Genomic DNA, 12,758 nt, shown 5'->3' on the forward strand with positions numbered 1-12,758 from the left:
CAGTCGAATCTCGTTATGTCGACTTTTTCGGGACCTAGTGAAAAAAGTCGATATAACGAAAAGTCGACTCATCCGAATTACAAAAAATATCACCAATCCCAACACGATTGTCCGATGCTTACATCCACAATTGAACGGTCTTGTTAAATATTTTCGTCGTGAAAACAGCAAACTTATTATTGGAAAATAAAGTGAAACAAAAGAAGAATTATTTGTGTCAAATTGATTTCTTTTGCGTTTATGGATCACTCAAAACACATATAATACCACACTTGCATACATTTGTACATTGTAAGAGTTTATACCGGGTTCTTCTCTGAATTGGTCGACCAGATCAGTGGAACTAACATTTGACATTTTGAAGTTATTCTTTCTGTTCCCATTCGGGATTGATATCTAATCAATAAAATGTTCATGTTTTAAACAATACCAAAGAGCATGAGCAATAAATGTCTCTTTAATTGAATGCATAAACAAACAACTTTAATTATTCGCACTTACCAGTTACATTTTTGTATCCCCCAGTTATGACAGTTTGTTATATTGACACGCACGTATTTTGCGACATGCCGCAAACCGTCATGAATATTTTCACACCTAGGTCTCGATCTACAGTTCGACATAAAGAACATAGGAAATGTGTGAAATTCGACCACTGGGGCTGAAAAACGAGGTCGACATAGCGAAAAAAAAATGTACTTGTTTTAGCGCGATTGTAATGAAAATTGGGAGCTCATAGAATCATCTTCGATTCCGTTTCTAGGGTAAAAAATCAGCATAAGTGTCCATTTTGAGATGCATTTAGATTGTACTCCTTGTGGAATCGAACCGACAATCGCTTGTGTGAGAGGCGTACACCATCATATGTTTTATAATTGCATAAATGATGGTGATCCAGTGTATCATAGGATGGGCTACAAATGTAATATATTGTACAAACAATATACATGATCAAATGATAATAAAACAGCGATCAAAAATGACAGAGTATGTTTGACAAAAAAGTTAAAACAAATGAAATCATAATCTGTTCTTAAAATTACGTGTCAAAATATGCTTTAACAATATCCTTTTTTAAAACATTCAGAATCAAAATACCGAGGGTCAATTACAAAAAGGACTAATCATACAAATCTGTATATAGGTAATCTCCCTTGTTATACAATATCACTGAATAACAAACAACACGAGTTGTGTTAATTGAAAATCGAGAATAACTCGGTAATAAAACAGACAAGGGTTACGTGCCCTGCTATGATTGCCCGTATCGTCTATGCAACATGAAGAGCTAAAATGTAGCCGCGTAATAATTAATGTTAATAAATATACCGCATTTCGAATGATAATATATCACATGACATTTATATGTATCGTGTCCGCATATGAAGCTCCAGTAAAATGTTTCACAGGCCCGAATGTTTCCGTAATTTTTCGTAACATTTCGGGAGTATTCGAGTGGTGTCGGTCATCTCCGTAGCCGATCGGTTGTATATGTGTTTCAATATTTGTTTGATGGGACGATTTTCCTTCCAATCTGTCCAATTTACTGAATGATAGTTTGTCCTCTGCAAGCTGTAATCGCAAAAAGAAAAGAAAAATGAAAATGTTCTGTTTGCTGTTCAAATAACCATGGGAAAGATTTCAATGATTCGGTATATAACCCTGCTTACTATTGCATTCTTATGGAAATTGGTACTTTTGTTTGTATCATAGTTTTAGGTCAAAAATCCGAGAGAACATAATAATAATAGAAAAGAAATGCCAAAAGCAATTTTCCTGACGACTTCGTTTCATGTCGTAATAAATATTCGACTGTCTAGCATTCGAGAATGATTTATTGAATGGCTTAAAGTAAATGTGGAATGTCAAAAATATTTTAATACTGCATGTTATAGCGCAAGTCTTTAGCAAAAATACTTCATAGGTGGCATAGTGAAACAAATGATTTGGCTTTAATTATATGATATATACTATTATATCCCCCTAAAAAGAGAACATCATCATCTCTGAGTGATACTGTCCCTTACGATCTTTGTAGAAGATTGAAAATTTGATCTTACCAGAATAACTCGTGCCACCTTTATCCTCTCAGTGTCCAAGCCCCACCTAACGGGGTAATGGCTGGCCAATATAAGGGTTATGGGTTTCACAGAGCTCCCGCCTAGATAAATGTTAGTTTTTTCTGAGAAATGATTTCCATATATTCCGATTACGTAAATTGAGTCTGATGAGGTCATTGGTGACGTCACGTTTCTACATGAAAACTTGTCTGCTGGGGAACCCCAAATGAATATCTGTTTTGAACTGGGAGTTATCTGGATTTTGCATCCGTCAACGTCAGCTGAAATATATAAGTACGTTCAGTGTCAGTAGATTAACCTGGATGTCAACAGCAATCCGTTATATACATATTATTTGATAGTCAAGACACTGGTTGAAAATTAGTGACTCCATATTTAGAAGTTTGTTTTATTTGAGAGTATTCGATTACGATGATAATGATGATGATGATGATGATGATGATGATGATGATGATGATGATGATGATGATGATGATGATGATGATGATGATGATGATGATGATGATGTTTTTATCCAAAAATAATTGTTCACCATCCCTTACTGATATGCCACATTTTATTATTGTTATCAACTAAATGTCCTATAATAGCAATGTCTCAGCAATCCTTACGTAAGCAAGTATTCCGTTGATAATCCTTTCCAAAACATTCGCAATAACCATTGTTACACGTTGCTTGGAATCGATCGCTGCGGTAGGTTGAACATATTTGATTACAAGGTGTCCGTCCACCCTGTTCCGCAGTGTTTCCAAAGTAGAGACCGGAAGTGATCGAAGGTATTGGCGACAGTGTTGCGGCTTCCATATGCGCGACAGATGAGGGTTGAGAGTGTCCGACTTCCGGTTCTGATTGAAATGGAAGGACTAGGTTCTTCAGCTTGAAAGGAAATATACTTTACTACTGAAATGAGCAGCATAATGGCATCGATACAGGATGTACATGCAATAAATTGACTGTGAATACACATTTTGGATTTAATATATGAATCTAACTCAATTTACATGATGAAAACTAGTATCAGATGTATTCTGAAAGAGAATGAGAAAATGTTAATGGTTGGCCTACGCACACGCCCTCTTGGATAAAAGGCAAACATTTAAATCACTAGAACACTTTCATCATCGATTCATATATGTTTTTAAATGTTATCGATATACTAAATCGTTTTCTTCAATTTTACCTTTTGAGACCTCGACGATGTCTGTATGACCCTTATTTCGTAGACCGCAATCGTCACAGCAACTGATGATGTCAACACAAATATTGTGAATAGTGCTATGTAGACTGTACGCGCGTTACAACATGTCTGTGGCTTGCAAACATCTTTCTCAAGCGTAAGTTCCATTTGCTGTCGCGGGCTCACAGACCGGATATGTGAAGGGAGCGAACCGGAAGACATGCTGAAGTAACTTCCAGTTGTCTGAACTGATCCTCTCTGAAAACGGATAGGTACATTCACTATATTGAGTATGGAGTACAAACGGGTCAAATAGTAAGCCAGCATTTTATCGTTGCAAGTTGATGCGTCGACATTTTTTGGGAATACATATAATTTATCGGCGTACCGATATTTAGAACTCAAAGGAACAACATCATATTCATTAGCGCAATATGTTTCCAGGCACGCACTCATAGAAGTTCATATTTAAAGCATATTACTTTGAAATCCTTTAACAAATTGTTGACAGCAATTTCTTTACTTAACCGATGTAAAACGAACAAGACAATTTAAAGTCGACAACTGAGAAAATAGTTCAGACATAATAGCTGAAATTCATACATGAGATTTAGTCCTAGGGGAGGTTTCAATAAAAGTCGTAAGCAACAAATAACCAAACTAATTAAAACTAGTGGTAAAGCAACCTACATAAATTCTTATAAGTCTCATGAAATGGTATACCCATTTGTGAATTTAAACGAGTAAATATAGTTAAATATAATATAAGCCATTCCCTTACCTAATCTCACTCAACCTCGAATTTGTAAATGTCTTTCAGCATTTTGCAAACCGTTTAACAGTATATATGACAAGATTATCGTACCTCCATTTGTGTATATTTGACGTCAGTGTTGTTTTCTGTAGTACCTGTTGTCTCTGGATCCTCCATTTCCAGTCTACCTCAGTCTGTAAACAGCAATCATCCACATTACGTTTGTTCAGATTTAATTCAATTAGAATTTAAACAACAAAACGTCAACGGCGCTGACGTTCATTTTAATAAAATCTGTAAAAAGACAATAATCCACAGGTGTTTAATTCAGCTTGAATCCAAGTCTGTAAACAACAAACAACGCACGTGCTTAAGTTATTTCTAATCTAGTCTGTTAACAACACAAATCCAATGATGCTATGTCAGTGAGTTCTCTTAGCAACATAACAACACAGTCGTCTTTTCCAAACCAATATTCTAGACAGAAAGCACCACAAGCACTTAGTTTTTAATGCAAAAACTCAACTAAGGTAATAAATCTTAATGGAAATCTGTAAACAGCAAAATACCACTGCCACAATTTTTTTATCAAGGAAGAAATCACACGCTCTAATATCTGAGATCTGGTAAACCACGAATCGTATGTTTCAATCTTGCAAAAACCGCTAAGAACAGCTGCTGGTGCATTAAGTACGTATAAAGTGTTCAACCTTAATGTTATGGTGGATGATTTCTGCCATTTCTTGGTATTGCATTTCGCACAAAAGTGAATCTTTTGTCCGATGGGTTAAAAGATTAGTCGTATTTGTTCTGCTGTTGAAGATTTATTGCAATATTCTTAACACTTTAATATGAACTATACAACGCCATATTGGGCTATTTAAATACTTAACACACGTCAAATGATAGTCGTCAAACTTTCGTACACTCATAAGGTTGACGTCAGGTCTTACACTGATAATCTTTGAATACACAACACAATTTTTCATATCCGCACTCTGTTCAAGCTGGTATTTTTATCACCATTTAAAAACAAACAAACTTGAATTATAGAAAAATAGTACACTAAGCAGGTCGTGCAAAATAATGTTTATTAACCTTGATTACAAGTAAACAAAAACGTAGGTTTTTTATGTTATACAAATGCCCTACTGAAAGATACAAGATTCAAGTATCTCTATTTAAAGTCGGGCATTTGTTAACAATAAACATGAGCTCAATGAGTTATTTCCCACACCATATATCGCTATTCTCTACTCGTAGCTAATGTTTATAGATTATTTAAAAGTTAATTACATGTTTGATTACTTAATTTTTGTGGTTGTAACTGCATAACAACCTTATGCCCAACAATATTTCGAAAGGTTTATTTGCTGGGAGCGTAATCAGTATGTGTATACCACGTGATAAATTACTTCATAAATGCTACTACGGAAGGCAATATTTTGCTCCTAATGAAGACTTTAATCAAAGATAACTTTACTATTTATCCAATATATTAAATGAAACATGGCGCAGTCTACGAAGCTAACATAGCCATGCCTTCTTTCTTTTATTAAAGTTTGAATGAGAGTTTAGTTTCTTAAAACGCTTTGACAAGCCTTTTCACAAAACCGCCGCTTGATGTATCACTGTCAAAACATTATTTTGGAAACAGGTTTGTCGAAGTGTTTGAGGAAAATATTCACCTAATCAAACTCCGGTAATAAAACGAAGGTGCGGATCTTTAAGCTCTTTGTTTCATTTAAAGTGGTAAAGAAAAATAAAAGTTATTTTTGTTTCAAGTCATCTATGGAAGCAAAATGTTGTCTTTCGACATAGCAGTTGCAGCGTAATTTATGACGAGGTATACACATAATGGTAATTACCAATTTTCAGAACGTACTTGATAGTTAAGTATTAGATTATCATGTTTGTATAAGTACCACTAACTTCCACTTGATTATGGAATGAAATGTAATTAAATGTTTGAGGTTGTACTTGAATACTTTTCGGTTTCATGTTTTTGTTGATATAAATGCTAAACCACGGTATATGACTTCCAGTATAATTATCAACAGTATCACTCATGGAAGCCTTGCTAAATCAAATTATCTTTGTAGAGGAACCAACTCGTCCTTTTAATTTGAAAGAACCAATTTATTGCACATTTTCTGAATCATACCGCGTGCAATCCCAGGAATTAAATGATCTTCCTACTTTATTGATCGGACCAGACTGGTCTCTAATAATGTGCATACTCCCGCAACTCAAGTTGTGAAAACAAACTGGTTTTATGCGCTTGTGACTATACACATAACATATTATTAATAAAAAAATAACCCAAAGGAAATAACGCAATGAAGCAACAGCGACGTATAGTTTATCGTTTAAATTCATGTAAGCCATGACGGCCAATTACCCGAATACTATGCATAACATACTTTACTCCGATTGGCTTGTCATCTGGAACCTGACCGTTTTCATCCTTCATATTGTCGTATTGAATGATTAAAATTCGGCACTCCTTGTTGTTTGCAATAGAACACTGTTCTCTATAATTTACTGTAACATAAAGGATGAGATGAACCGTGCTATAACAATCGTGTAGATACATTAAAGCGCTATTCACTTATAAGCTAGCTAGTTATTAAACGTTGTCAATTACAACAGCGTACAATGTAGTTACTACGGGCTCCAACCTCATAATTGTAATTATAATCTTGGGCGCTTCATTTCCACCAACTTGGGCTGTTGGTGCAGTATCTATTACTTAGACGTTTACTTAATATGTTATCTCCTTATTTAACTAGACACAAAGTTCGTTACGCATTCAACTAGCATTACCGCATGCCACTGCGGTCGTTAACGCTCTGTCGCCATGAAATTATTTAACATCCGTAACACATTAAAAACCACCAACGCTGATGCGGTCAACGGTTCTTGCGATCTAAACAAGCCCTTCAACATCCAAAATGAAGAAGATATGTTGAAATTTGTCTACAAAATTCCAATCATCTAACGGTATTTCCAATACCAACGAGGCACGTTCAGTAACTATCGTGTCTGCATAATATGTTGTCTGTATTATTCGGTACAACTATGATTTATACCATCAATATTCAGCGACGATTTCCTGGCGGCAAAGTTGCCAGTCCTGTCACACTTTTCTAAGAACGTCTTATTTCTCAGAGAGGAAAATCGCTATAATCAGACTTAATACATTCTTTCCTAACTTGATTATACCCAGGAGAGGAATGGAAAATTTTAGGGGAAAATAACATTACCCAAAAATGAGCCATTGCATTAATATTAAGGCTCTAGGATGCGTGTTTCGTATATTAATGGGATCGGTGCTAGACTTCTTTATATGTAGATGCTATGAATATATCAAGGAAACACAACGTCCAAAAGGATTATATAAATAATCAGGAAAGGTTCACACGTCTGCGGCACCAACCTAAATTTGAACAACAAGTGCATGCTTTTAGTATATTTTGAGCTTGTTTTAAAACTTCATACGGTGATTTAAAAAAAACAACATGCGTATTTAATTTATTCTTTAAGCGTCAGGTTTCAATTTTAAAACCTCCCTACAAGAAACAAAACCGATCGAAAAGATGGCGAGAAACAAAACCCATCACACATAACTTAATTCAACCCATTTCTGATATGAAACAGCTGGCGCTTAGAAATGCAATACAGCAATGGAAAACAAAAACACCAGCAGCACCTGCAAATTTATAAATGCCTTTGGTATCTCCATTTTCTTGTTGGTTATGCACTTCCTAACCTGTGTTATTATTAGATAAGCGTCAACAATATCTAGTTTTTTGCAATATTTTGACTTTAAGAGTGTTTTTGAAGTTGCTTTGTCGATGTTGTTGTTGTTTTGGTGGTTTGTGTTGTTGTTGCTGTAGACGTTGTTGTTGTGGTTGTTGTTGTTGTTCTTCTTCTGCCCCCCCCCCCCAAAGAGGAAGGGTGAAAACCCAAAACCTACCATTCCGATGACGTTTAACATAGAATCGGGTTTACAATCATTTCATGCATAAGAAACTACATGAACACGCCCAGCACCCCAAACCAGGCCCTCAACATACTTTAGTAAAACCAACACACATACTTTAGTCATTTCCCATTGTTAATCTCAACTGAATTAACCTCAGTGCATGATTCAACATTTTTCATTTAATTCAAAAACAAATTTACTCCTCCTCGCATATATTCACAAAATTATTTGGCCAATTTTCTAATGAATGGACACCCTCAGCAAAAATCGTTCAGCAGTCTATTTAATTATTTTCTAATTATCACTGAAGGAATTTCTTTGCTCTAGATCATATAAAGTAATGATGTTGATCTGAAACGCGATCCTCGATAGAACGATGATGAAAACGCTAAATCATAAAGTTACGATAACGAAAACGCGATAGTGCGATGATGATAACGCGACAGTACAATACTATGATAACGAATACGCAATATCACGAAATTACTGAAAACGTTTGATTTGCAAAACTCTTGCTACATTTGATGTACACATAAAATATACAGACACTGCTTTCAAAGGCAAACCATACTTTTTAAACGCTCAGAAGAAATTAAAAAAAAATGAAATGAATAACAACTTACTTTACATATATCCTACGAACAGATATCCTCAGTTGATGATTTATTATCAAAAAGTATTCTACCTAAACCACTTTTTCCTCTGCTGACAAAATCAAAACATTAAAATATCAGTTTCCAGGGGTGCAATTAGCATTATTTCCGAGGATTAACGACCATTTCCGAAACCTATCTCGTTAATGTTTCAAAGTGAAACGGTAATCACCGAAGCATTACCGATTAATGCCGAACATATCTCCGTATGCCATCTGTCACAGTAAAAGATTCCAGCTGCCGATATTTAAAGAGATCTGACTAGAAACTCAGGGAAATTGCCTTGCTTTGTGTGTAAATTTCTGAACAGTGTATGTGGAGTATTGACAGCTTTCCTGGTTAAATGTGTAACAATGTTACTACAGTTTAAGCAGATGATCTGACTAGAGCGAAATGGTTTGATTATTATCGATAAAAGCATTTTCCGTTATCATGGTTTTCAATGCTGAACATGTTGATAATTTCGAACCGGCGTGAGGTATCCAATGCCCTTGCGGTTTAAAAGTTAATATGACTTTTTACGCGTTATAGGAATTAAAGCAATTCATTTTTCTAGAATTTACAAGTAAGTTAGTGTTACACCATTCTGAGTTTAGCGCATTTTCGTTACAAGCATTTTGGCGTTAATGGTTTTTGATACCAATGCTCAACTTATTTATAGTATAAGCGATCATGAGATATACTATGTCCTTGCGATTTAAAAACGTCTACGTGTTTACGCGATATGAGAAAGTAAGTGAGTGTTGCAGCATACTGATTTTAGCACATTTTCGTAAATACATCTTCCGTGTTAATGGTATTCGGTTTCAACGCTTAACTTGTTAAAAGTTGAAGCGAGCGTGAGATAGACAATGCATTAGTGGTTTAAATTAAAACATGTCTTTTTAACGAAATATGGGAATTGAGCCAATAAATTTCACTAGAATTATACAAGTAAATGGTGTTACAACCATCATTTTAGCACACGAATGTTAAATGTTAAAGCCTTTTTCCGTGTCCATGGTTTTCGATTTAAATGATTACCTTGTTAATTTAAAGCCAGTTCGAGAAATATAATGCCCTAGAGGCTTAAATTTAAACATGTCTTTTTGAGCGAAAAATCAGAATTTGGACAGTAAATTTTACTAGAATTATTCAAGTAAGTGAGTGTTACAGTATACGAATTTCTTCAGATAATCGTTAAAAGCATTTCCGTGTTTGTGGATTGCGATTTCAATGCTTAACTTGTTAAATACTTAAGCGAGTGCGAAAGTAAACAATGCATTTGAGATTTAAATTTAAACATGCCGTTTTTACGCATTATAAAAAAATCAGTCAATAATTAGAGAATTTGTTTTGATTTTCTCATTGTATTTATATAAGTATAAATGCAAATATTCGTTATGATATATATTCTATTAGCTGATGTCAAGATCAGTTGAATAATGTTTTAATGCCATAACTATTCATTTATCAAAAGCATTTTTTTCAAGAAGCGAGTTAATTTAAGATGATAAACCCATGTCGTTAAAATGTATTCTCAATTCCTACTTTCTAGTATATTTTGAAATCAACGATGTGTAATATTACAACATTATTGAATGCATAATGATATTTTATTTGTTCTATGCACCATATCGCTATTGGATTTTTATTGAAGTTTTCATTTTGGGCCGGATCCCTGTCACTGCTTAAACCTTGATATTATATTGAAAACCCCTCCAGACTTGTTTAACTTGCAATACAAACCAGACCGTATTGTGAATACGCGGCTTTGCATTATGACCTGTGTAATTATGCTGTCCTCGATTAATGTAATTATGACGGCAAATTGAGCTAATAAGCACGTGTTAACGGTCCCTTATTCAAAAGCCTTTATGATTGACAGCTGTGTATCAAGTATTGAGATCTGGGTGCGTGGCGACTGCTTTTATCCATTGAAAATTATTCACTGTGTGGTTATTGATATTCATTGCATTAGTTCCGGTTTTGAATAATAATTATTTGTTTAATAAGACGTTATCATTTCAAAAAAGATCTGTCTGAATTAAAAGAGTTAAACACTCATTGTTTAAAATTAGCTTGCATTTCACAAATACCAACTGGTTATATTCGCGTTTAATAACAACTGGTAAAGGACACTCCGCTATGATATTCAATTGTGAATATAAGATTTATTATCTCATATAAAACACATGTATCAGACACATATCCTAGGTAAAGGGTTTATATTAATTTAAACACATTTCTTTGATTCGTATACAATGACCTGATTAAAGAACAAACACCAACGCCACGATTAAATTAGCATTGCTTTCTCGGTTTACAACGGTTGCAAGGTTGAAATTGTAACATCAAATATATAAACCACAAGCAAAATTTCGGTTTTAGTTGTTAGAAGCCTGCTTATTGCGATGATTTCTTTCACTGCCCTTTTTGCTTTATGAACGCTACAAATAATAAAACGTGGAGCACATGTAGCAAAAAAAATGGAATATAAATATTTTTAAAACTGTAGTTCAAGGTTAATTAATCCAGATTGTCAATGTTTGTAAATAGAAGGTAATGTTTATTTTCAATATCAATTAGTTCATGTATTTATGTGTAGACGAATAGCATATCATAACTAGTCTTGTAAAACCTGATGTTCACATTTTTAATTTTTATTTTATAGCAAGTATTAAGAAGGTTATACTAACTTATTTGACATCATACTCGTTGGCACGATGTTGCGCGAGAGTCTGGTGTTTTAAGGGGAAACGGCGGACTCTATCCAGTTTTATGACGTTTTCCGGATACCTTCAAGAACTGGCAGCCGGGCGATTACTGTTTTGTAAAGATTTTAATAAGAAGTTTTATCCCAAGTGTAAACTAATTTAACCTCTTAAAAATATTCTGGTTGTAACTGCGTATCAGCTATATGCTCTAGAATAATTCGACAGGTTCATTTGCTGGAAACATAATTACAATTGTTCAAGTACTTGATAATGAAGCATTAGATTTGTAGTGAATTTAAATACTTTTTCATGATTTTTTGTTGTTATAAAGGCTAAAATATGGTATTTACCTTCCAGAATCAATTAACAACAGTATCACCCAAGGAATCTTTGCTAAATCAAATATCTCTGTGGGGAGTATAAGCTCGTTTTTAAAAGTGCAAGCATTTTATCTGACGAAGTTTATTGCACATTTTCTGAATCATACCGCATGCAATCCCAAGTATTAAATGTATCACTCAAAAGGATATTCCTACTTTATTGACCGGACTGGTCTTTAACAGCAGGAAAAAATCTTACATAACGAGATGAGAAAACAAACTAGCTCTATTCGTTTGCTATTGTATAGGCTACACATTAAACAATCAAAGCGCGCAATTTTGACGTATTTCGTTGAAATAATGAAATCCAAGTTTTAAGTATTACGTCACTTTCCAATACATGAATGGACTTAGCCATTCAGGTCAATATCCAAAATACTACGCACAACATACTTTAATCCGATTGGCCTGTCATTTAGAAATTGTACGTCTTCTTCCTACATATGGTAGTAGTAAAGTATTTGGAATGCGGCACACATTCTAAAGCCATTCCCGTTTAATGAGGTCACCAACACATTTCGTTACCTTAACAGAACCGATGATTTACTGAACACCCGGGAGATTGATTTGTCTGCCATTCGAATTATAACTGTTCTTTTCATACATGTAAAACATATACGCAATACCTTGATTCATTAGTTGTTCCTTGTTAGAGACTGTTTTCTTTTTGTTTTGGTCTGTAAATGTACCCCCTTATCGGAACGGTTACATGAAGATTAAACCGTGCTATAACACTGTAGATAATGTACATTACAGCGATATTCACTTATAAATACGCACGCTAGTTATTCAACGTTGTCATTAACAACATGGTACAAAGCAGTTACTTCACACAATACCCTCGTTATTGAAATTATAAACTCGAGCTCCACAGTTTCACCAACTCAGGATGTTCGTGCAGTCTTATATTTATATGTTTTTGTCGCTATTGTAAATGTACATGCTTCGCCAGATGGGTCATTGACCTATTTTAAATTAAAGTTATGTTCTGTTCTATATTACTTAGACGGTGATGTCATAACATTTGAT

At 34.4% G+C, this 12,758-nt stretch overlaps 1 protein-coding gene across 4 annotated transcripts; it reads right to left on the minus strand.

Moving 5' to 3' along the window:
• Positions 1–222: 222 nt before the first annotated feature.
• LOC128203161 (uncharacterized) lies at positions 223–8,773 on the minus strand. Of its 4 annotated transcripts, none has more exons than XM_052904450.1 (6): positions 8,624–8,773; positions 4,124–4,206; positions 3,262–3,516; positions 2,693–2,957; positions 2,061–2,341; positions 223–1,572 (listed from the first exon to the last, which is right to left on the minus strand). In XM_052904450.1, exons 2-6 carry the CDS (start codon positions 4,187–4,189, stop codon positions 1,351–1,353), a joined length of 1,089 nt encoding a protein of 362 aa, XP_052760410.1. In that variant the 5' UTR covers positions 4,190–4,206; positions 8,624–8,773; the 3' UTR covers positions 223–1,350. The 4 variants fall into 4 exon arrangements, with proteins under 4 accessions (XP_052760410.1, XP_052760411.1, XP_052760409.1 ...); XM_052904451.1 differs by lacking the exon at positions 8,624–8,773 and adding an exon at positions 6,436–6,602; XM_052904449.1 differs by lacking the exon at positions 8,624–8,773 and having other exon boundaries at positions 4,124–4,500.
• Between the last annotated feature and the right edge of the window lie 3,985 nt (positions 8,774–12,758).

This window comes from Mya arenaria, chromosome 9, assembly GCF_026914265.1.
Source record: "Mya arenaria isolate MELC-2E11 chromosome 9, ASM2691426v1".
NCBI lineage: Eukaryota > Metazoa > Mollusca > Bivalvia > Myida > Myidae > Mya > Mya arenaria.